General features: G+C 34.6%; 1 protein-coding gene across 5 annotated transcripts in view; it reads left to right on the top strand.

Annotated features, from left to right (window-relative positions):
* Erc1 (ELKS/RAB6-interacting/CAST family member 1) overlaps positions 1-25,933 on the top strand; it is a 522,872-nt gene that overhangs the window by 74,644 nt on the left and 422,295 nt on the right. For all 5 annotated transcript variants that reach the window (XM_077798217.1, XM_077798220.1, XM_077798218.1 and 2 more), the window contains exon 3: positions 19,469-19,885. In XM_077798217.1, coding sequence (XP_077654343.1) covers positions 19,469-19,885 — 417 coding nt within the window. The remainder of the gene's footprint in view (positions 1-19,468; positions 19,886-25,933) is intronic.

The raw sequence follows: 25,933 nt of genomic DNA, 5'->3' as shown, positions 1-25,933 counted from the left end.
AGCTATATACCTCCAGCCCATTTTCTTATTCTTGTTTAGACAGTTTAATGTTAAATAAGAAACTTTATCTGAAATGTTAATTTTGCCTTTAATGTGGGGACCAAAGAATTTGTTAAAACTCCCAGAAAAAAAAATATCACATAAGCATCTGTTGCAGCAGACACAAATTACTGCATTTATGATTATTGTTTTACAATTCTGGGGATTGAACCTGGGACCTGTCACTTGCTAGCAAGCTCTCTTTTACTGAAGGGCATGCCCAGGGCTCCACACATGCTAGGCAAGGATTCTACCACTGAGCCACAATCCCAGCCTTCCCTTTTCTTTTTCTTTCTCTCCTTTTCTCTGTTTAATTGTGACCTAAATGGTATGTGGACATTTATACATATTCATATTCGCTTCCCCCCAGCCCATTTCTAGCATTTTTGAAGCCAGTTATTTTTCTTGGATCAGTTTTTTTGAAGTCTAGGATGTTTGATTAATATATTTTATTTTATTTTATTTTATTTTTTTTAAGAGAGAGTGAGAGGTGAGGTGAGAGAGGAGAGAGAGAGAGAGAGAGAGAGAGAGAATGAATTTTTAATATTTATTTTTTAGTTCTCGGAGGACACAACATCTTTGTTGGTATGTGGTGCTGAGGATCGAACTCGGGCCGCACGCATGTCAGGCGAGCGCGCTACTGCCTGAGCCACATTCCCAGCCCTGATTAATATATTTTAGTTTTGTATTCTTTTATTTTTATTTTTAATTTTTTAAAAGTTTTATTTTATATATATATATTTTCCCTCTTACTTGTTCCCCTTGATTCTTTCTCTTTTCTTCCACTAACAGCCAATCTCATTTATTCTTCCTTTAAAATTTACTCCTATGTTCTCTCCTCCTCTCTTATTATCCTCACATCCTAAATCACTTCTGTTCTCCCTGTCCACCATTTGAAATTATAAACCCTTTTGCAAACTTGCTGTTTTTATTGTAGGCAGTAAATCATCATATGATTTCTGTTTATTGTGATAATTAACTTTCTATATATCAGAGTAGAAACTGTTTGGTTTAATGCTGTATATTGTTTGCATTGGTGGTGGTTGTGGTTGTTATTTGTCTTTTTCTAAACAATGAGGTAATGGAAATCTTCAGGGACACTACTGCTGTAAGGGAAAAGGGCGATGACCATTCTTGCTACTTCCAGCTGAAAGGGGGCGGTGTTCAGTGGGCAAGCAGTTTGGAGTCCCTTTTTAGAAACTGAGTGGGTCAAGGAGTCCATGGTAAAAATCTGGTTCAGGAAGAACAGGATGTAAATTCACCTGGGGTGGGCACTTCTATGAGAGAAACAAAAAAACATGAGTGCTGAAGTAAGATTAATACAAAATAGCAGTTGTAGCATCTGGAACCTGTCCATGAATATCATTAAAATGAGAGAAATTAATAATTGTTTACCAGGAGACAGAAGACCTGAGAAATTGTCCCCATAACAAGGCCTAACAAAGCCTAATAAGGCACCTTTTTTTTTTAGGGAACATAAATCTTTAACATTGTCAGAATTATCAGGAATGTAGACACAACATTTAGTTAAATTAGTTAGTGTCATTTGATTTTTGTAAAAATACCTTTTTGGCATGACCTCTGTGTTCATTAAAGATCCCTTTGTTACTTAGGGCTAGATAATTATATTAATAAACATTGATTAAGTCTACCTGTGTATGAAGTTAGGAAGATCTGTAGGCCTTAAACTGACTAAAAATTTTTGGCCTTTTTTTTTATTGATAGTTATTAGGCATTTTTGCCAAAGATTTTTTCTTTTGTTGCCTCCAGTCTTACTTTTTTAGGGGAGTGCTAACACTAGTGTACATTTTAAGTTACATTAAAATAACTGTTGTTTCTTTTTAAATGCCCAGGAATGGCTGTGCTTTGGTTTTAACTGTTTTTGCTACATGTTCAAAACCAAGCTGGTCAAACTGACCTTGTTCCTAACTATTGGTAAGAGTCAGCTGAGTTTCCAAGGAGGACATTCTTGGGGAACTTGTGAGCAGCATTTTAGCTCTGTTAATATCATCTGCATTAGGATGGGTCAAGGTCTTGCTGACCATATGGCTTCCCTTGGAATCATCAGGCATGTCTCCCTTTTTCAATTACCCTCCTCTTTTGCAGCATGTACACTCATTGGCTTTCTGTTCTCCAGAGGTCTCATTAATCTTCCTTATCAGGAGGTTATGTGGCCCGGAGTTGCAAAGCTATTCCCCTTCCTGGGTTCAGGCTGACTCAGAGGGCAAGAGCCAAATATTGGGTTTTTGGGTTTTTTTTTGGCCCCTTTATTTTAACCTTAATATTTAAGTTTGGCCTTAAACATCCAGCAAGTCAGTTTTACCAGTTTTAAAGTAAGAATGCTGGGTTTTAACTTTAATGTTTATAACTTTACAGTTAATTTTTACATAACACAATATCCTTATTTTATTAATTTATGTAATGCTGAAGATTGCCTAAAGGCAGAAGATGACACCTTAGCATCTACTCTATGATCCAATCACTGTACGCCAACAAGGCAGCTTGCAGACCCAGAGACCCCATTAAATTTTGGCTATAAAAACACTCTCTTGCCAGGTCCTCCTCTCATTTCCCTGTCTCTCATTCTCCCTCTCACTTTTTTTTCTCTTTTTTCTTCTCTCTCTCTCTCTCTCTCTCTCTCTCTCTCTCCTCTCTCTCTCTCCCTTTTGCACTCCCCCCCTTCTCTCTTTTGTTAATCAAACACTGTCACAGTAAAGTTCTCTTGGTTGCTCTGAGTGTGGTGGTCACTTTTTTTAGTTATAATGAAATACAAAGTAAAATTAGCAAGAGTAAAAACATATTTAGCTTGTATATAATTTTGAACTTTGGCTGAGGTATACATTATATTTTCTATTTGAGATCACAGTAATCTTTTTAATAAAATTAATCTTTGAATATAACTTTAAATTAGCTGAAATCTGGCCTACTTTGAAGTTATTTTGACATGCTGTAAGGTGGGAGGCAGAACCTTATCTCAGGTAAGGCAGGGTTCTTTACAAATCTTAGGTAAAGGGGCTGGGGACGTGGCTCAAGCGGTAGCCCACTCGGCTGGCATGCGTGCAGCCTGGGTTCGATCCTCAGCACCACATACAGACAAAGATGTTGTGTCTGCCAAATACTAAAAAATAAACATTAAAAAAAATTTAAAAAACAAATCTTAGGTAAAGTGTTTTAGTTCTAAAGCTGATCTTTGTCTCTCTTTTTAGATATCATTTTATAAAGTTTACATATATTGTTTCCTGACTCTGTATGAATGTTAGCTGGCACAGTATGATATATATCTGAAACATTAATTAAGGAAAGGCTGAGAGCCCTTAACATTTTTTTTCCATGTGGAAAAGTGACAAAATGTTTTATAATATTAATCTTTAAATTGATTAGTCTCTCATTACTTTTTAAAATATCTTTAAATTTTTATATCCCAAAGTAAAAGATAACATAAGGTTTGGTTACAAAACATCAAATAATATAAATAAATTTCCAATAAAATCTATTATCTTTATAAGTTTAAATTACCATTACAGACAACTTTAGTTTGGAGAATACCAGCTTGATAAAATGTTCCTTTAAACCTTTTACCTTAAAGACTTGTATACCTGAAAGACATGAACACATTTAATCTGTAAAGAAGAGTAATATACCACACTTTTATTAATGTTTTTATATTAACCAAGGTTAGCTTTTAAAGGAAAATCTAGACTTTGTAATGTAGGACAATACTTTAAAATAACAGTTGCTGTTTAGCCACAGATGTACAAACCTTTATTTCTCCAAGATTACTTGTTCTAGGGGATAAAACTTAACAGACATAATGTAATTAATGTTTTTAGAAGTTTTTGTCATTTTAACATATAAATATATCAGTACATTTTTATTTGTCCTTAGAAAATAGCCTTGAATAGTTTTAACTATTTTTGTTGCATATATAACCAACCTAGTTACATATAAACCTTTTAATATTTCTTTTATTTATAGACCTTTATATTACTTAATTAGACCTTTTGTTGTTTACTTAAATGTATTATAATTATACTTTATCACATAAAGACTTTTTACCTGGAAATGTTTTTCATTAAATATATTTTTATATTTAGAACTTTTTAATAATTTTTTTAACCCATTGATCCCCCTTTTTTTGTTTTTACCTTGAAATAACCCTTATAAGTTTTTGAATTTAGATAAATTAATTCCTTTTAATAAGATAAAATATTTGTTACTTACAGTTACTTTAATTGAAATACAGTTGAAACCTCTTGACTTTATTTGTAGAATTATGCCTGTTGGGACTTTGTGATTTATAGTAACCTTGTTTTTATAATAACACAAAATAATTTCAAACTTCCTTTTTAGTTTACCAATTTATGAAAACACCAACATTGTTTAAATATTTTACCTTATGGAATTTAAGGAGTTAAGAGTACTTGATGTTATATTTAACAGTTAGCATTTTTTTTTGAATCATCTTTTTTTTTTATTATGTACACATGACATTACAATGATCTTGGCAATTCATACATTTGTATCATTGGGGTATAATTTCTCATTTTTCTAATTGTACAGATTGCAGAATCACACTGGTCATAGAGTCACCTATATACATACATCAATCATAATGTCTATTCTAACAGTTAGCATTTTAACTTTGTACCAATTAGATGTCTCTAACAAACACATCCATGATTAATTTTATATACTTTTAGATGAAATTTACATATCTTTTTTAAAAAACAAGGTACTAGTGCATTGAATAGTATTAGTAATTTTTTTTGTTGTTGTTGAATAAAAATCCCAGAGACAGTGAATATCAGACACTTTATAGACATTAACATTTTAGCAGCTGTTTAACCATCTAGAAACAAACTGTGTATTAGTAACTTTAAAGACATTTGTACTTTTATCTATTTTCCCAATTTGAATTGAACCTTTTAAATCATATTAACCAAAAGTATTTGGATCCATTTTTTAAAATTTTAATTTATGAGCTCATATGTTAATTTTTTGTACCAAATATATGTAGACATGGCAATACATGTAGACAGACTGTACCGGTGCACCCACACAAAGCAAACAGACAAACAAAAGCCTTGTAGCTTATTTTTTAAAACCTATTAGATTGAGAATTAACCCTTGTAAATTGGCCTTAGAATAAAGCAGAGTGTAATCAGAAAAACATATTAATTTAGGCATATTGGATCAAAATTATGAGTTTAATAAATATAGAGTTTTAAAAGTTTTCTGACCTTTTTCCTGAGGTGGTCCTGTTCATGAAAGCTAAAAAGAGTTGAGGGAACATAGACAAACGAAGGGGGCTTATTTTCCCTGGAGGAACTTCCCAAAGACGCAGCTTCATTGGTCTCCTTGGGAGAGTCCCCCAGGTTGGGGTCCCATTTTAAACTGGTTTTTCTGGTTTCTTGGATAGCAGCCACCAACTTTTAGCCTGACATTGAAAAATCTTTAGACCATTTTTTTTAATAGTTGAAAGTTATTCATGCTTGCAAATACTGAGAGACAAAGCCATATTTTCTAGACAAAATTATGCTTTTTGTTATAAAATTTAGGAATAATAATTTTATAAAACACTTTAGTTTTAATCTGTCCTCTATAGGAACTGACATGATTTATCCAGTTGGCTACCTGGCCCAGTTCCTAAATGAAGGCAATCTGTAGAATACCTTTTTTTTTTTTTTTTTTTTTTACTTTTGACAATCTTTTAGTCCTGTTGGCAGCACTTTACATTTTAATGCAAGCTGTAGTGAGCACAGTTAAAACCGTTTTAACCATTTTTTTTTTCATTAGAAACAAACTGAGGTAGAAATTAACGCAGAACACAAAGGGAACAAACAAAAACAAACCAATAGACAAAGTCTTGGAAATTGTTAAGAAAGTAAGTTAAAGGGGTACAGGTGGAGATCTCTGTAGTGCTTCCTTGTCTCATGATGTCGGTGGAGGGAAGGAGTCCTAATTAAAGAAGAGCGGTTGGAGAACAAGAAAAGGGCCAACACACAACAGATAGACACTGGACAAATGACAAACAGCAGAAGATGCTGGATAAACGGCAAACAGCAGAACAGACACAGAACAAGCAACAATTGTTGAGGTCACCCAGAGAGACTTCTAATGGGGCAGAGACCACGCAAACGATCAAACGGCCTGCGAACTGACACTAGACAAATGACAAACAGCAGAAGATGCTGGAGAAATGACAAACAGCAGAATAGACACAGGACAAGCAACAATTGCTGAGGTCACACAGGGAGACCTCTAATGGGGCAGAGACCACGTCTCATCCTGTCCCCAGACAGATGAGGTCCCGCAGGGAGGTCTCCAGTGGGACAGAGACGACATCTCGTCCTGCTCCCAGACAGATGAGGCCTCCCAGGGAGGCCTCCAGTGGGCCCCAGATACAGACAGATGAGGTCACACAGGGAGACCTTCAGGGAGACAGTGACAGCGTCTCGTCCTGTTCCAGGGAAGGTGTAAGCAACTGTGTCCAGTCTGACCTTTTGCCCCAGAAGAGTTGACTCACCAGAACTGACAGGCCAGCGGTAGGCTTTTCAGAGCGTCGGATTGGAGTCGTCCTCGGAGTGAGGCTGAGGAACATCTCTCAGGAGATCCCCTCTACTCCCGGACCGAGGTCCAAAGGCCTGTCATTGGAGGCAAATTTGGCATGAGGGTAGGGAAGAAATGGATCCTGGACGAGCCCCCAGATGTTATAGTTAATGCTTCATCCCAGGGTTTCATAAACTGACTTCCAGACCACTCACATATAATTGAATCAAGCCTTTATTGAAGCACACCGGTGGTGGCTGACCAGAACATAAAGCTGTTCCCCTGATCAGCCCTGAACAATTGCAAGGGCACTCCTTATAAGCCTAAAAACCACAAAAGGGATGTTTGGGGGGACTAACCAATGCAAGCAAGCCAGGTTACAGAAGCAGGACAGTGCAGAGAAGCGGAGGGAAGCCTAACCAATCACAGTTAGCCCAGTCACGCCTGTTAGAGAAACAGAGCCCCGTTACCCTAGGTACAGAAACAATACCCCATTAGGTAGTTTTGTGTTCTTAAAGGTTTCTATAACAAAAGAAAAAGAACATCTTGCCCCAGTCATGACTCTTCTACTTGGCATGGTTGTTTTACAGGATGAAGTCATAAAACAAAATGGAGTCATATTTGCTCCTACTATCACAGCAGGACTGCAAATTGGTGCAACCACTCTGGAAAGCAGTATATAGATTCCTAAGAAAACTTGAATGGAACCACCATTTGACCCAGTTATCCAACTCCTTGACATACACAAAGGATTTAAAAATCAGCATGCAATAGTGAAACGGCCACATCAGTGTTCATAGCAGTTCACCACAGTAGCTAAATTGTGGAACCAACCTAGATGCCCTTCAGTAGATGAATGGGATAAAGAAAATGTGATATATATACACAATGGAATATTACTCATCCATAAAGAATGTAATTTTAGCATTTGCTGGTAAATGGATGGAACTGGAGGCTATCATGCTAAGTGAAATAAGCCAATCCCCCAAAACCAAAGGCTGAATTTTCTCTTTCATATATGAATGGTGACTCATAATAGGTGCTGGTGGGGAGGAGGGAGGAGTAGAAGTTCACTGGATTGGGACTTGGGGGTATGGGGGGAAGGGTGGGAATTGGAAAGACTGTGGAATTAAGTGGATACGACTTTCCTATGTTCATATATGATACAGAACCAGTGTAACTCTATATCATGTACAACATTAAGAATGGGAAATTATACTCTTTGTATGTATGTTATGTCAAAATACATTCTACTGTCTGTGTAACTAAAAAGAACAAAAAAATATATTTTGTTTCTACAGCTCTAGTATAATTAAAGATCTGATATTTACATGCCTTGTGCTTCACTTTTCTTGGTGAGGATTGCTTTGGCTATTCTGGGCCTTTTATGTTCAAATTAATTTCATGGATGCTTTTTCTATTTCTGTGAAGAACATCATCAGAACCTTAATAGGAATTGCATTAAATCTTTATAGCACTTTTTGTAGTATACCTTCATTTTTCTTAGGGAAATATAAGAGTTGGATTGCTTGGTTATAGAGTAGGTGCTAGTTTAATTTTATTAGACTAGTGAGCATTATTCCAAAGTGTTGGTTGTTTCTTCACCAACATTTCTTATTGTTCAAATTTTAGCCCATCTAGTAGGTGTGTAGTGGTAGTATCTTATTGTGATTTTAATATGTATTTCCTTAGCCACTTTTCATTTGTTTATAAGCTAATTATATGCTGTCTCCTTTTCTCTTTTGGGGCTGGGGATTGAACCCAGGGTCTTGCATATGCTAAGTGTGTGCTCTACCATCTAGCTTCATACACCCTAGTCTATACGTTCCTATTTGAATATTCTGTTTTGCTTATTAAAAACACCACCACCAACAAACAGGGTTGTTTGTGTACTACTGAATTGTTTATATGTTCTGTGTACAAGTCCTTCCACATATCTTTCCCTGCATGTAGCTTGTCAGTTTGTTTTTGTAATGGTCTCTTTTGGTAAGAAGTTTTAAATTTTAATGAAGTCCAATTTATATATCTTGAATTTTTACCAATAGTGCTTTCTAACAGATACCCAAATGTCTTTCCCTTAAACTTGCATAGACAGCTGAAATGATTATGAAAGGTACTGTGATCAGAGACCTGATTCAAATTGCATATGTGAATTGGCAAGTAAAACTCTGTAAGAGCCAGATACAATGGTGCACATTTGTTGTCCCAGCAGTTTGGGAAGCTGAATCCGGAGGATCCTTTGAGTCTAGGATGGAGATTGAAGCCAACAACAACAACAAAAAAAAAAAAAAAAAAAAAAAAAAGAAAAAGAAAGAAAGAAAAAGAAACAGCAGGAGACAAATATTTATTTTTTATTTTGAAGTAATGGTAGCAAATACAGATATTGTAGTTTATATGATAGTTTTGGTAGGGTCTGAAAAGTAAATTTTTTTTCCTTTACATGTGGTATTCCTATTACAATAATGCTGCTACAACATTAAGTAAACTTATGTACAGTTTCTGTTGTTCATTTTCAAAAATTTTCTTCAGTAATTTTTGTGATGTTCTTTTATCTATTTACAAGAGAATGTAGAGCTTTACAAAATCACACGCAAAAGAATGTTAGGGGCCTGGGGATGTGGCTCAGGCAGTAGTGCGCTCGCGTGGCATGTGCGGGGCGCTGGGTTCAATTCTCAGCACCACATAAAAATAAAATAAAGATGTTGTGTCCACTGAAAACTAAAAAATAAATATTAAAAAATTCTTTCTCTCTCTAAAAAAAAAAAAAAGAATGGTAGACATATCTTATTTGATGGTTGCCATGGAAAATATTAAAATTGTGTACAAATATTTATATTCTGCTTTACTTTCAAGAACATTTTATAATTTTTTGTATAAAAGCATTGGCTATTTGTGTTGTGGTATTGGGAATGGAATCCAGGGTCTGATACATGCAAGGTAAGTGTTCTACCACTGAGCCACACTCCTGGCCCAAAACAGTACCTTTTTTGTTCTTGTTTTAAATCCTAGGTACCTTTTCATTCTTACCAAGTTTTTCTCTCTTTCTCTATTAATTATACTTTTAAAGTATTAGTTCCTATTGGAAAAATTTAATTATGTTTATATTTTGGTCATATATTTACCAGTCTTGCTGAATGCTTAAAGTTACAGGTATATTGTTAGTAATTTCTCCTGTATGTTCATCATGCAATCTCTGTAGAATGATTGTTTCCTTCTTTTAATTTTGGATACTTTGTTTTCCCTTTTCTCTTTTTATTTTTGTTGTACTACAGATTAAACTCAGAGCCTTATGTATGCCAGGCAAGCACTGAGCTACACTCCCAGCCCTTTAAAGAAATTCTCATATTTGATATAGTGTCTTGCTATGTTGCCCAGGCTGGCCTTTAACTTGTAATCCTCCTGCCTCAGCCTCCTAGGTCTCTGTGCCTCTGCTTCCTTATATTATTTTGTTGGTTAGCAACTCTAGAAGAATGTTCATGTTAATGCTGATAGCAGATACCCTTCTCTCATTCCAGATTTTAAAATGGATTCTTCTGATATTTTTCTCATATTGTAGGTTTTTGGGAGATACTCTTCATTGGGTTAGTGAACATCCCTTATAATAATGTTTGGATAGGGTTTTCTTTGTTAAATCATAAATGGATATTGATTTTTTTTGTGTGTGTTTTTCTGTGTCCGTTGAGATAACCATATGGTTTCCTGTTCTAATTTGTTAACACGATGAAGTTAAACCTTGTATTCTAGAAAGACATTTCTCTAATGTAGATGCAATGCTTTTTTTTAAAACTACTGCTGAATTTTGTTAGAGTTTTTGTTCTTCATTTGCATGTTTTCCTCAGCAACATTGGTAGTACCTGGCTTTCTCCTGCCACTTTTCTGTTTTGGTATCAGATATCCCAGTCTTAAAATCCGGTGGGGATGTTTACTCCTATTTTCTTGAAAAGTTTGTATTAACTTGGAATTACATGTTTCTTGCTAGAAATTTGCTAGGAAAATTGCCTGTTCCTGGTGTTTTCTTTTTTGGGGAAGACTTAAACTTCTAATTCAGTCTCTAGGTGTATATTTACTTACTGTTTTTCCTTTAGTGATTTTGGGTAAATTTTATTTTTCTAGCAATTTTTCTGTTTTATTTAAGCCTTCAAATTATTAGCAAAAAGTCAATGATAGAGCTGAGGTTGTGGCTCAGTGGTAGAGTGCTTCCCTGGAATGTGTGAGGCACTGGATTCAATTCTCAGCACCACATATGAATAAATAAATAAAATAAAGGTCTATCAACAACAACAAAAATATTTAAAAAAGGTCAATGACAGCATTTCTTTTTTTTTTTTTAAATATTTTTTAGTGTTGGCGGACCTTTATTTTATTCATTTATTTATATGCGGTACTGAGAATTGAACCTAGTGCTTCCCAATATGAGGCAAGCACTCTACCCTGAGCCACAACCCCAGCCCCAATGATAGCATTTCTTTCTTTTTTTTTAAAAGTATCTTTTTAATTGTAGGTGGACACAATGCCTTATTTTTATTTATTTAGTTTTATGTGGTGCTGAGGATCGAACCCAGTGCCTTAACCTTGTGCTAGGCAAGTGCTCTACTATTGAGCCACAACTCCAGCCTGGCATTTCTTTTTTGAAATTGTTGTCTGAGGTATTAGAAAGGTATTAGAAAGAGATGGTGGAGAAAGAAAGATGAAGATGGAGATAGTAAGCCGGAGGTAGAGATATGTGAAAGAGATTTTAAAAGGAGATTTTCTTAGAATTAAATTAATTAAATTTAGTAGAGTTTACTTGTACAAAACAAAACAAAACCAAAACAAGAACAGTTCATGGATTGAGCAGCTCACAGACCAGAGCAGGTCCTGAGAACTCCAGCCAACAACTTGATCTGTCAGTATTTATAGAAAATGGAAGATGCATAGAAAAGTTGGCTGCAGCTTAGTTTGTCAACCAGTCAGCTGTTTACACCTTAATCTAGTTAATTGTTTATAGCTTAATCAATTGGTTAACAGGGCCTCCTGCAACCATCCAAAGCTCAGTTATCTCAATTAAACTCCAAATGCATTTGGTCTGTTGGGCCCACTTCTGTGAAATAAATTTAATAGAGCTTGCAGAGAAATAAAATTTAATAGAGCTTACAGAGAAAAACAGAACATGTTGATTTATTCTTGCAAATATGGTATCATACAATTTTTAAAGTAAAATTCACATTGAAATATAGCATAAATAGCGAACACACAAATCCTAAGTGCATATACTTTGAATTTTTACAATGTGAATATACACTTAGATGTAACACCCAGATGAAAAATATCTTATTATCAACAATCAGAATTACCCCTTTGTGACCTCTTCTGGTTATTTCCCTTAGCACCATCCTGATTCCTAACACTATAAAGTTTGTACATAAATGTAATCCTATGGTTTTTTTTCTTGTGTATTTGTTCTGTGATAGGTATAAATATTTATAGTAGGATAAATAAAAACTAAAAACAGTCTTGTGCATTCTAAGTTTGCTGGTGAGATTTCTAGTGGTTTGCAAAAAATGTCTTAGATTTCAGATATTTTTGGATTTCAGAATTTGGACCTCTGTAAGGAATCTAGGTTCAGATGTCACACAGATTTGTAGGACATGAATGCAGCACCAAGAATTGTAGCCAGTGTTTTTCAGAATTTGGAATTATCAATTATGTGCTTTTTCTTTAATATTTATTTTTTTAGTTGGACACAATACCTTTATTTTTTTTAATTTTTTGTTACATGGTGCTGAGGATGGAACTCAGGGCCTCCCATGTGCTAGGCAAGTGTTCTACCTCTGAGCCACAATCCCAGTCCAACTATGTCTTATATAGTAAAAAAAAAAAAGAAAAAGAAAAGTAAACTCTTAAGTCGGCCCCAGACCAGTCAAATCAGAATCTCTGAGGAACTGATGCCTGGGCTCTGGAATGTCCTCAAACCTTCCAGGTTATTCAAATATGTGATAGGACTGACAATTACTAGTCTAAATTAAATCTGTAAAACAAAGAAAAGGAACACAAATTTGCTTGGAACAAAGAGTGGAAGTTGATGTATATCTACTGATGTATATCTCTCTGAGCAAGTTTGACAGATACTGAATTCAGCCCCTTTTTATAGGTGAAGAAACAGGTCTTTGGAAGCAAATGATTTGCTTAAGTAATTCAAAACTATTGTTTTGAGGCCAAAGAATTGGCAACATATTAGAAGATGTAGGTAGAAGCAATGAAGATGTGAAGAGACTTCTGTGATATCTGCATCTGAAAATGTGTTTTATCAGTAGAGAACATATAGGGAGATAATAAGGTAATAGATAATAAGGGGGAGATAATAAGGTAAAATAAGATTAAAAAAAGCACTTGAAAAAGATGAGATTGATGGTTAGTGGCTGGAAGATTGGTGTTAGAATAGCGTAAAAAAGGAATGCTGTGGGATCAGCAGTGAGTGGTAATGGATCTGTGGCACTTTTTTTTTTTTTTAAAGGTATTGAGGCTTGAACCAGTGATGCTTTACCTTTTTTAATTTTTTTTTTTTTTTGGTTGGATACTAGGGATTGAGCTCAGGGGCATTCAACCACTGAGCCACATCCCAGCCCTATTGTTTTGTATTTTTTAATTTAGAGACATGTTCTCACTGAGTTGCTTAGTGCCTCACGCTTTGCTCAGGCTGGCTTTGAACTCACTATCCTCCTGTCTCAGCCTCCGGAGAGGCTGGGATTATAGACATGCGCCTGGCCCTTTTTAAAATTTTGAGACAGGCTCTTGCGAAGTTTTCTAGCCTAGCCTTGAACTTGAAAGCAATGGTTTATAATATGAAAAAAACATGAAAAATTGGAAGTTGAAAACTGAAGTTCTTTGGTTGGAGTAGGATAATTTCTTAAGAAGGGGAATATCTCTGTGGCTGTGGAATGAGGTAGGTTGATTGATTTATATTTATAAATAATACTTTTTTTGTTTTTCCTTTTGTGGTGCTGGGGATTAAACCCAGGAGCCTCCTGCATGTTAGGCAAGCACTTCAATCCTGAGCTACACCCTGAGTCCCAATACTTTTAATGAAATAGATTTTGGACAAAATTTGTAAACCTGTTCATATATACCTTTTAGCCTCTAGTTGCTCTACACTAGAATTTCAACATTAGAAGCACTAGCTGACATTTTCTTTTGTGTACTAATCAGGCTACCTATATTTTACTTATGTCGCAGGGATATATACAGTACAGTATATTGAAAAACACACTTGTAAATTACGATGTTGCTGATCTGGAATCAGTTAATCTTCTTAAGTGGATTACTTGTTAAAGTCTGTCAGCTACTTTGTGTAGTGACTTTCATTTGGATTAGTCTAATAGCTGGATTTGAGTTTTATAAGAAAGCATGTTACTAAAAGTGCTAAGTCTTAAAAATGTGAATAATTTTGAATAATTTTGATTTACAGATACTCTTTATGTATACTTTTTGTAATTTCTTCCCCAGAGATAATTATTGATATAAATAATTTAGTTTCATCTTAATTTAAATGCTGCTGCTGCTGCTGATTTTAGTGATAATTTATGTGAATGCACCTAAAACAATAGTACTGTGCATTAGTGCTTTTTTGAGACTGTAAGGTTATGAACTCTGTACTGGTCCTTGCTTCTTCCTTTACTCTGAAGGAAAGGTGGTAGTGGGGATGGGATTTGGCGGAAAAATTCCATAACTTGGTGATGAGCTTTGAGCACACAGTAACTTCAGTGGTGATACAGCTCTGCTTGACACTAAATTGGCCCTTGTAGGCTGTACAATATATGCTACAATACAGCTGAGTGTCAGCAGGGACTCCCCTCAGATAGCCAAGCCTCTTCCCTCCAATCTGTGTTCATTCAGCAAAATCCATTCGCAGTAACAGTATTGCCAAGATGAGCTGTTAATGCTTTCATAGCTCATTCTTACCACCTAACCTTCCTTTTCTCTGCCTTTCTTTCTCGTTGTTGATTTATATACTATTATTTCAGTGACCAAATTTGGAAATTTTGTATTCCTCATTTACCTCTGTTACAGATGCTTGAAATTTTGGGGTTAGAGTGTGAAGCAAGAAAATGTTTTTTGGGGGGATGGTGGGTGTAGCACAGTGGTAGAACATGTACTTAATATGTTCTATTAAGTTTGATTCTCAGCACCAACAAAGAAAAGAAAACGGTGCTAGAATGAACAGTAACTTTATAGACCCTTCTAATTCCTCCCATTGCTTATTACCAACAGCATTTTCAAACTAATTACTAAGGACATGGTTGTTATGGAATCGGATTGGTGATTAATTTTAGTTTTAACATTTTTAGAAAGTAATAATTGATGTTATTTTTAATGAATGAGTCTCTTTAATCTTGGCATTGCTTAATATGATATTTTTACTATTGTGATGTATGGTTTGGAATACTACTTTGTTTCAGTGCTTCTCTTCACAAAATCCTTCCTTCCTTTTTCCTGTTCTTTCTTTTTCATTTATCCCCACAGTAGTATGCTGGTTAAATTGAACCAACTTCTAAGAAAGCTACAGAATTGAATCTCATATCTTTTGTGGCTAAGCAGTGTCTATATAGTCATCATAGTTGTATGATGCCTTCTGTGATTTGTTGCAGCTCCATTCTGTTTCTTCTCTGTAGTTAAAGAGTAGGAAAGGAGACATCATTGGTACGTCTCTTGTCTTTTGAAGCAGGAGAACTATGGATGAATGATCTCAGTGTAATAAAATTCCTGGAAACCAATTCAAACCAATTTATAACCTAATGATGGAGAGTAAAGAACAGGCAACATATTAAAGAGTATAAGTAGATGTATAGGAGATGTGAACAGAATGTTATTCCTAAAACATCCTAAGTCTCACAATACTTATCAGTATAGTTAGGAAGGTAGAAAGGTTAAATAGGCAAAAAAAACAACTAAATTAAAACAATCCCATTAGTTCATTGATTCAGCAAATACTAAAAAAAAAAAAAATTTTTTTTGAGGACCATCTGTGTACCAGGCATGGTGCCATATGGTGAGGACACAAATGCAAGTAGGAGTTAATACCCTCAAAAGGCATGTAGTTTGATTGGGAAGTTAAATAGATAAAAATTATAATGTGAAAGAGAAAATCATGATAATTTTTCTAATAAAAGTCATAGGTCCCCGTCAGGTATTGAAGAATTTTCACTGTTGTTATTCTCAGAATCCTCCCATTTCATTGAGGCCCAGCTTGGTGTAATAGTAGCATAATCCTTAGAGTACATTTTAGTGTTTTACATTTAAGTGTTTTATCAAGCTAAGTTTAGAATGAAAAGTAGACAAGTAGGGTGTTATAAAATTTGGAGTATAAGATAATTTTGCAATGTCAGGAGCAGAATTCTGGAGTAGAAATTCTCCTACGAGATCTTTCCACTAAAATCAGTGAATCTGTTTAAATGTATATGAAGTTTGTGAGTATGCTCATTTTATCTTCTTGTGAATATGCTGGAGAAGGAGTAGCCTGGCTTTTAGCCTACTTCTTTTTTTATCTTCCAAAGCAGTTGGCAGGAATTTTTATAAATCTAGCGTGATTGTAGCCTAAAGAGAGAATGCTGATTTGTATTCAGTGGAGAAAATTGCCTACTAGGCCACCCATCAGAGCATTGTTTTAAATTTATAGTGAACTGGGTGGGAGCAGAGCTTCATAGACACATCAGTAGTTTGTATTTTCTTCATCAAAAAATTGCCACGCTAGATTTAATCATGTGTCAATGTGTGACACTATTAGCCTTAGCCAACATATACTTCTCCTGGCTTCTGTGAATTAATGATAAATATTCAAAAAAGGAGGAATGGTTATACCTAGAAATCAGTTTTCTCATTGAACTTCTCATTTTTTTTTTTTGCATAAATTCACTAAGAAAAGTAACTTTGGAGGGTAAAGAAAGAAACTAGGCTTCAGAGAATTACATGGTGACAGAACTGGCACTCAAACCAAAATAGTCCTCACAGTCCACTGAAAGAAACTAGTCTACAGAATTTAATACTTTGCATAAATTAAGAACAATTTAGGTTTATATTTATTAACAAAGTCTCTGGTCACAATATATAATCTTTAAGTATAAAAACGCAGATTATAGGGGCTAAGGCTGTAGCTCAGTGGTAGAGCACATGCCTTACAAGTATAGGATGATCCAAATTTTGATTTTAAAATGAGTATACAGGGCTAGGGTTGTGGCTCAGTGGTAGAGCACTCACCTAGCACATGCAAGACCCTGGGTTTGATTCTTAGCACCACATAAAAATAAATAAATAAAATAAAGGTACTATGTTCATCTACAACTAAAAAAATATTTTTATTTTATTTAGTTATAGATAGACACAATATTTTTATTTTGTTTATTTATTTTCATGTGATGCTGAGGATCGAATCTAGTGCCTAACTTGTGCTAGGCAAGTACTCTATACCACTGAGCCACAGACCCAGCCCCCCCCAAGTAATTTTCATTTTTTAAAAAACTAGAATAATTGAGGGGAAATTTCTAAAAACATTTTAATATACTTATTTTATTCCTCTTGAGCTTTTTTTTTAAAAACAGCTTTTTAAGATATGAATTCCCATACCATAAAGTTCACCGGTTCAAAGTATACAATTCAGTGGCTTTCGGCGTATTAAATGTTTTACACCAATCACCCTACCTACTTCTAGAACATTTTGTCACCAATAATCCTTGACCATTAGCTGTCACACCCCATCTCCTTCTCCTCTCAACTCTTCAATTTTTGAGTCATATGAATGTATTTTACTCATTCAAAAATATTTTTTAAAAATGCCTACATGTTTTTCAGCCTTAAAAAGGAAAAAATTATGATATATGCCACAACACAGATGAACCTTGAGGACATTAGGCTAAGTGAAATGAGATACAATCATAGACACAAACTATAGATTCCACTTCCATGATTGTCTAGAATAGTCAAATTTATGAAAATAGAAAGTAGAATAGTGCTGCTAGAAGGCTAAGAGGAGAAGGGAATGAGTAGTTCTAGTGTAATTGGTATAGAATCTCAATTTTGCAAGTTGGATGGTAGTGATGATTTTATAGCAATATAAATGTACTTAATGCCACTAAACTGCATACTTGAATATAGTTAAGATGATAAATATTATGCTATATGTATTTTACCTCAATAAAAAATTGGGAAGATATTTGCATAAAATTCTACTTACGGATATTAAATTATTTATTTATAACTACTAATAAATATTCTTCACTATTGTGAATGGTACTTTTGTACACCTATCTTTGTACACATATCCAAACTCTTCCTGAGGATAAATTGGCAAAGATGTAAATGATGGATTAAAAGTATGCACAATTTCAATTTGGACATACAAATTATTTCTCAAAGTACCTGTACAGATTTAAACTTCCACCATGCAATGTCTAGAAATAACCATTTCATTTCCCCATTCTTTTTTTTGGAGCGGGGTGCATGGGGGTGATTGCTGGGGACTGAACCCAAGGGCACTTAAGTACTGAGCCACTTAACCTCAGCCCTGTTTATTTTTTATTTTGAGACAGGGTCTCACTAAGTTGTTGAGGCTGGCTTTGAACTTGCCATCCTCTCACCTCAGCCTTCTGAGCAGCTGGGATTACAGGCCTGTACCACAGCACTCAGTCTCATTTCCCCATACTTTTGGCTGGTTATTTTAATTTCTTTTTTCTTTTATTTTTTTACATTTATTTTATTGTATCTATTTACATATCTACTAGCACTATGTATTCCCTTTTGTGACTCAGCTGTTCTTATCCTTCCCCATTTTATTACTGGGCCATTTTTTAAAAAATCTATTTTAAGACATCTTTATGTTAGGAAAATAATCTTTACTTCCTGTGTATGTTACAAATATTTTTTGAACTCTTTTAATTTTTCTTTTCACAATGTTTATGGTGACTTTTAAAGGGAAGAATGGGGGAGGGTTAGAGGATATTATTTATTTTTTGCAGTACTGGGTTGGAAGCTTGAAACCAGGCCTTGGCACAATAAGCAAGTGCTCTGTGACAGAGCAACAACCCCAACCCCCAGTTTTTTGTTTTTAATGCAAAGACATCAGCTTTTTAAAATAGTTTCCAGCTGGGGTATTATTTTATTAGCAAGTAGTCTTCTAATGCTTAAAAAGCACTACTTTTTCTTACTAAGAATAAACTTATAATAAATTATTAGGTATTTTAATTTTAATTTATGAATATGATTCTTAAAGTGCATTTAAATGCCAGCATATTTTAAAGATTTTTAACAACTGTAGAAGATCAAGATTCTCAATAAAAAGATGTATTAACTAGCTAACATGTGTGAAGCACTGGGTTTGATCCTCAGCACCACATAAAAATAAAGATATTATGTCCACCTATAACTAAAAAATAGATCTTAAAAAAAAAAAAGATGTATTAAGATACTGATTCTCTGAAGCCAGTTCTGTCACCATGTGTTCTTAGGTTACTTAAACCTCCCTAAGCTCAGTGTCCTTGTCAGTAAAATCGAAATTAATAGTACACATGTTGGAGCCGGTTGCAGTGTCATACACCTGTAATCCCAATGACTCAGAAGGCTGAGCAGTTTGAGGTCAGTTTGGCAATGTAGCAAGACCCTGTCTCAAAATAAAAAGGGCTATCGATGTGGCTCAGTGGTAGAATACTTCATGTTGAGAGTAAATGCAAGTTGAATTACTGACATTTTGCAGATTATCTCAGTTGTTTTTAAAGAAACTATAAAACAGAATAAGTTGAATCCTGATTTGCTGAAGGCAGACCTTGTAGCTATTTTCAGCTCCTCCCAAGCTGCTCTGTTTTTGCTACTTGAGGGGGAAAGCTGATTTGGGTTTTTCTTTTTGTCTTGGTTCTAGCACATGCAGATGACAATCCAGGCTCTCCAGGATGAATTGCGGATCCAGAGGGACCTGAATCAGTTGTTTCAGCAAGACAGTAGCAGTAGGACAGGTGAACCTTGTGTAGCAGAGCTGACAGAAGAGAACTTCCAGAGGCTGCATGCTGAGCATGAGCGGCAGGCCAAAGAGCTGTTCCTTCTACGAAAGACCCTGGAGGAAATGGAGCTTCGTATTGAGACGCAGAAGCAAACCTTAAATGCTCGGGATGAGTCCATTAAGAAGCTTTTGGAGATGTTGCAGAGCAAAGGTCTGTCTGCCAAGGCTACTGAGGAAGACCATGAAAGAACAAGACGGCTGGCAGAGGCAGAGATGCATGTCCACCACCTAGAAAGCCTTTTGGAACAGAAGGAAAAAGAAAACAATATGTTGAGAGAGGTGAGTGACTACTTCTTCGGTTGTGATTTATTTTTGCCTTTTCCCCCTTATTTTAATCAGCTTCTTGGCCTAGTTAAATTTATATGCTCTACCATGCTATTGGAAGGGGGTTTTGTCTTTTTTGTTAAAGTGCTTCACTGATTTCCATTCTGATTTGCTGTCTTGTAAGAGATGACATCATCTGGAATACATACTGGCTGCACAGCTTTCTGGAACCTCCTGCCCTTCACTGCACACATACCTGATTTCTAGAGGCTGGTTGATGCTTGAGGGGCATAGAATTACTTACCTATAGATTTATTCACAGAGACAACACAACAAAAGCAGTAACTAACTATTGTTGAATTTTAAAATATTAATAAGAGAAAGTAAGCTGTTACCTTAGTTTACGTGTATTTACAATGTCCTTGGAAGCAGTAGTGGATGTTTGCCTTGTGGTTTCCATGGAAACTGTTGCCTTGCTATAAAAGATGTGAGATAAAAATCATTTGCTACCATGGAGGCTCAGATGGAAAGAATGACATAGAGACACACTCTTACTTATTTTTTGAGAGGAAACTCAGATTTGAGCTGATCTGTGTGACTATTGATATTTTTTCATTTTTCTAGGTAATGCTTCATTTTAAGGAAGCATAAGAAGAATTCATCTTACGTTAAAATAAATTAATAGCTATAATAACTTATGGTCAGATTTAAGATAACTCACATTTGGATACAGGGCAAAATCCCCAAACTTTGTTAGTGGGTCTCAGTAATCCCTTTTTAAATAAATTGCAAAGAAAGAGATTTAAAAAAATGATATATGGGCTGGGATTGTGGGTCAGTGATAGTGTGCTTGCCTAGCATGTGTGAGGCACTGGGTTTGATTCTCAGTACCACATATAAATAAATAGAAAATAAAGGTCCATTGACAATTAAAAAATATTTTTTAAAAAGACATTTTCAAAGCAGCAAAGTAGTAATTGAAAAAATACTTCTCTAAGTTTGTAGTTTGTTCCATAATTTCCCCTTTTGTAAAAAAAAGAAAAAAATTAATCTGCAATCTTTATTTATAGCTGGGGCATTTTATTTTCTAAAAATTTCATTGTTTTTTAAAAAATTTGATTTTAGTACATAGAAAATCCATTGTAGTTGATTATTTTTAAATTTAGAAAATAAGATTAGCAAAAACTTAAAAACTAAAAGTTGTTATTTGTTGTTTAAATGTTTCCAGTTTTTTTCTCCCCTGTACTGGATTGAACCCAGAGGTGCTCTGCCACTAAGCTATATTCCAAGACCTTGTTATGTTTTATTTTGATTCAGAATCTGAGTTGCCCAGGTTGGCTTCCAATTTGTAATCCTCATGTTTCATACTTCTGAGTCACTGCAGTCATTTTTTTCCTACATATATTTCTTTCATTATTTCTGTTTCTTTTTCTATTCAGTCTTACTTCTATAATGGTGGAAATATTCCATATCTGCTCTGTCAGAAATGGTAGCCAATAGCTGCATGTGGCTCTTTAAGCGGTTGAAATGTGGCTAGTGTGACTGAGGAACTTAATTTTAAATTTATTTAAATGTAACTTTTATAGATAAATAAAATTTTTATTAGTATATACATTTAACTAATGCCTGCTGTTTTAGTACAACTAAGCATAATATGATATCTTATTTTTTTTTCCATAAATTGCCTTGTCCATCTCTCTCCATCATTTCTTACAGATTTTGGTAATTTCACATAAATTCATAATATTTCATTGCATTTATTTGAACATCTTTTCCTGTTGAAAATTTGCAATTTTCAGTATTATAAAACACTGATGCACTGAATGAATGTTCTTAACTATATATCCATGTATGTTTTTCAATTTTTTTTGGGGGGGTGGGTAAATTCATAGAAAGAAATTTGCTTAAATGGTGTGTACATTTTCAAAATTTCAATACACTTGTCCTCTAGAGTGGTTGGGCCAGTTTATACTACAAGCAAAATGTACTATTTTACGATTAATCTCAGCTATGTACATACTGCACTCTTCAAATTACCATAATGTATTGTCTGAGGAGACTTTCTGTCAGATACCATGTTACAAAAAATCTTGAGTTTCTTTCAGTTTACATTCAAGACTTTATAATTTAATAAGATAGCTCAGAGCCTGGCTGTAGATCAGTGTTGAAGAAATTCTCATAATCTCAAAGAGACCATGCAACATGAAAACTATACCAGCATCATGATGAAATGTGAATGTTAAATTTTTGCTGCTTGTCTTGTTCTAAATATTTCAGCCTGTGCTAGTTCTTTGAGTTTTGGAGTTCATAAATGCTGAATAGCTAAAGATTGTAGAAAGCCACAGTGTTATTTGGCAGGGAACAATAAGAAATACGGTAAATTTGAAAGAGTAATGGGAAAACCCAAGAATTAAGGATGAGTTTTTAAAAACAAGAAAATCTACAAATACTAAGTCTTATGTACATAATGTGGGAAGAAATGTAGGCCTTGCTAATAATCATACCAATACACAATTTCAGGTTGCCATTAGTAACATAGCATCATCTTATAGGAAATGTAAACATACTATTTACAATTATTGGAGAGCAAGTGTAAATGATTTCTTCACAAAAAAGTTTTGGAATATTTATTCTCCTTTCTGTTTCTCATACTTGCCTTTAAGATTTTTAGGTTTCAATTCTGTGAAGTCTCCCTGTGTAGCTTTGGTATATATATATATATATATATATATATGTGTGTATATATATAGATAGATAGATATAGATCATACATATGTACACTTCCGTATGTATTTCTTTATTGTTGTTCACATAATATTTTGCACCAGGGTTATATATTTTCTTAGTCTTGGCTGCTATGACAAAGATTACTATAGAGTGGGTGGCTTTTACAGCAACACTTGTTTCTTACAGTTCTGGAGGTTGGAGAGTCCAAGATCAAGGTACAAGTGTCTGATGAGGACCTGTTTCCTCTCTCTTAGACTGCTGTCATCTCCCTGTGACCTCCTTCTCACATGGTGACAAAGGGCAAGAGAGGTCCCCTTTATAAGGGCACTAATCCCATGAATAGGATTATCCTCAAAGCCTAATTAACCCCTTTTCCTCATACCATCACACTGAGGATTAGGATTTCAACATATGAGTTTTATGGGAACACAAATCATTTTTTATGTGTATAGTGCCAGTGTCTGACAAGTCCACAGTATTTGTTAATAAATGCTTGTTGAATAAATTGAAATATTGGCAGAGATAATTAAATCTATTTAAAGAAAGAAGGATAACTCTCTCCTCCCAAAATGGATAAAGGTCAAAACCAAACCTCCAAGGTTATGTTATTATATGCACCTGTAGTCCCAACTACTCAGGAAGCTGAGGCAGGAGGATTACTTGAGCCCAGGATTTGAGGTCAGCCTGGGCAACATAGTGAGACCCATGTAGAAAAATAAAGGAAACCACAATGTCGAACTCCTTCAAACCAGTTTTGCTTATGTATTTAGATATGAACATTATAATAAAATATTAGCAGATAGGGTTAGCATTATGATAAAGGAAAATACTACATGACCAAAAGGAGTTTATTTCAGGAATGATAGGATGACTTAATACATAATTTTATTTGTTTTAGGTGAAAGGAAAAGAGAATCTCATGGTGTTTGTTGGCTATTGTAAAATGTTATGTATTTTGACAATCAGTTCAAATAAACTCTTAATAAAGTAATAATTGAATGATATTTTATATACTCTTTTAAATAAACAATAGCACAATAAATGTACTTGAAAACACATATTTCACACTAGTAGACAGTATTATGCTTATTGATGATCACATACTGGAAATGCTTACTGAAGTTAGGAAGTGGTCAAAGAGGTTTGTTCTTATTAGTATTTGGCATTATTTTGGAAATGTTAGGTAGATAAGGAAATTGAATAAATAGCATCATTAATGAAAAGGATGGAGCATGATTTTTATTATTGTATAGTTAGAAACACTAATATAAATATGTCAGCTTCCCCCAAATCTATAACTGTAGCAGAACTGCAATGGGAATATTCTTGAAACATGCCCAAATAGTTTTGCAGTTTATTTGTGAGAACAATGCAGGTGGACTTACCTAAGTAAATCATGATACATGATCCATTGGATTAAAATGTGTGGAACTGGCACATAAGTAGATAACTATATCAAGGAAACAGAATTGAACCCAGAGTTAATCTAAAGATGACATGAATTGAGTATAATAGCCGTCATTTGGAAAACACTCATCTTAGTTATACCACATTAAATGCCAGATGAAATAAAGAGCTAATTTTTAAAAAATTCTTTCAAAATTTTTATACCTTTATTTATTTATTTTTACTTGGTGCCGAAAATTGAACCAGGGTCTGACATATGCTAGGCAAGCGCTCTACCACTGAGCCACAAGCCCAGCCCCAAAGAGTTAATTTTTTAAAAATATTTTTTTAGTTATACATGGACATAATATCTTTATTTTGTTTGCTTATTTTTATGTGGTGCTGAGGATCAAACCCAGTGCCTCACATGTATGAGGCAAGTGCTCTGCCACTGAGCCACAACCCCAGCCCTAAAGAGCTAATAAAAAAAAAAAATGTTTATTTTTTTGGTGTAGATGGACACAACACAATGCCTTTATTTTTGTGTGGTGCTGAGGATCAAACCCGGGTCCCGCCTGTGCTAGGTGAACGCTCTACTGCTGAGCCCCAACCCCAGCCCCCTAAAGAGCTAATTTTTTAAAAATAAAAACATTAGAAGAAAATGTAAGCAAAAAGATTTTAATAAAATCTTTGACAATTAAGACTTATTACCATAGCAAGAACCTTAAAAAGTTAAACATGTTTGGGTAGAAGATGTAATCTAAAGCTATAATGATATTTTAGGGTAAAGTTTTGTAACGTGATTAGACTGTTACATAAAGATTATTTCCAAAGCAGTAAGACGCAGGAAGCCCTTTGTGTGTCTGAATCAATCTCTCTGTCTCTCCGTCTCTCTCTCACTCATCTAACATTTATTAAGCCTGTAGTATGTATTTCATCTTGGAATAGGCACTGAATATACATTTTTTTTTCTGTCAGAACACATGGTCTTTGTCTTCCTAGAATTAAAAAATCTGGTGAGACACTTAACTCATAATGAAATAAATGATATGGGTGTAGTTACAATATTTATGTTTAGGAAGGGGAATTTTTTTAAACAAGGTACATGTCTTTGAGAAAGTGCCCTTTAAAAAGTAGAGATCTGAAGAAACAGAAGAAGTCAACCTTGCTGAGCAGTTTGGTAAAATCATTTCTCTAAAAGAGGTTAACAAGTTTCAAAGGCCTGGTGGGAAGTTTTGAGGGAACAGGAGAAAGGCCAAGAGCAGCATCTTATACAAGGAGAAGGCTTGACGAGATGAGAAGTTGGGAAAGTATCCAGAGTTAGATTCATTAATTCATTCCATTCATCAGACATTTCTTGTATACAAACCATGTGCAAAGAAATAAGGAGATAACAGTGAACAAAGTTAAATCCATGCCCTCTAGGAGGCGAAGTTCCTGCCTTCAAGATCCTTGCGGATAATAGGACAATTTTCTTCAAAGTGCCAGAGAAAAACTATTCCACTTGTCTAATTAAGAGGATTATGAGCTGATTTAGCTTTTCAAACTTACTCTTATTGTGTGAGAATATTGTGTGGGATGGCAGGGAGAGAGCAGACATGAACAAGAAAGTCTAGCAATGAATTTAATCTAGGTTAAGTGAGTGATTGTTAGTATGACTCATGAGTTAAGGCTTAATACTAGATAGGATTTTATAGTTACTGTCAGTAAAGCAGCAGTTCTGATTTATTTGCCTGTGTACTCAAAGGTATACTCATAAATGTTCATTTTGTCACCACTCTAATTGATGTATAAGCATTGTTAATATTTCTCATGTTAGCTTTAATTTTGTTTTGTATCTTCAGAAATATTCTGTGAATCAGCATTGAAACAGAGTAGCCAAATATAGACAAATTTATGAAAACAGTTAATAATGTCTGATTAAATTATTTTTAATTAAGTGAGAAATTG

Source organism: Urocitellus parryii, chromosome 5, assembly GCF_045843805.1.
Source record: "Urocitellus parryii isolate mUroPar1 chromosome 5, mUroPar1.hap1, whole genome shotgun sequence".
Lineage (NCBI taxonomy): Eukaryota > Metazoa > Chordata > Mammalia > Rodentia > Sciuridae > Urocitellus > Urocitellus parryii.
The sequence above is the reverse complement of the archived record's forward strand: the minus strand, read 5'-3'. Positions and strand labels throughout refer to the sequence as shown.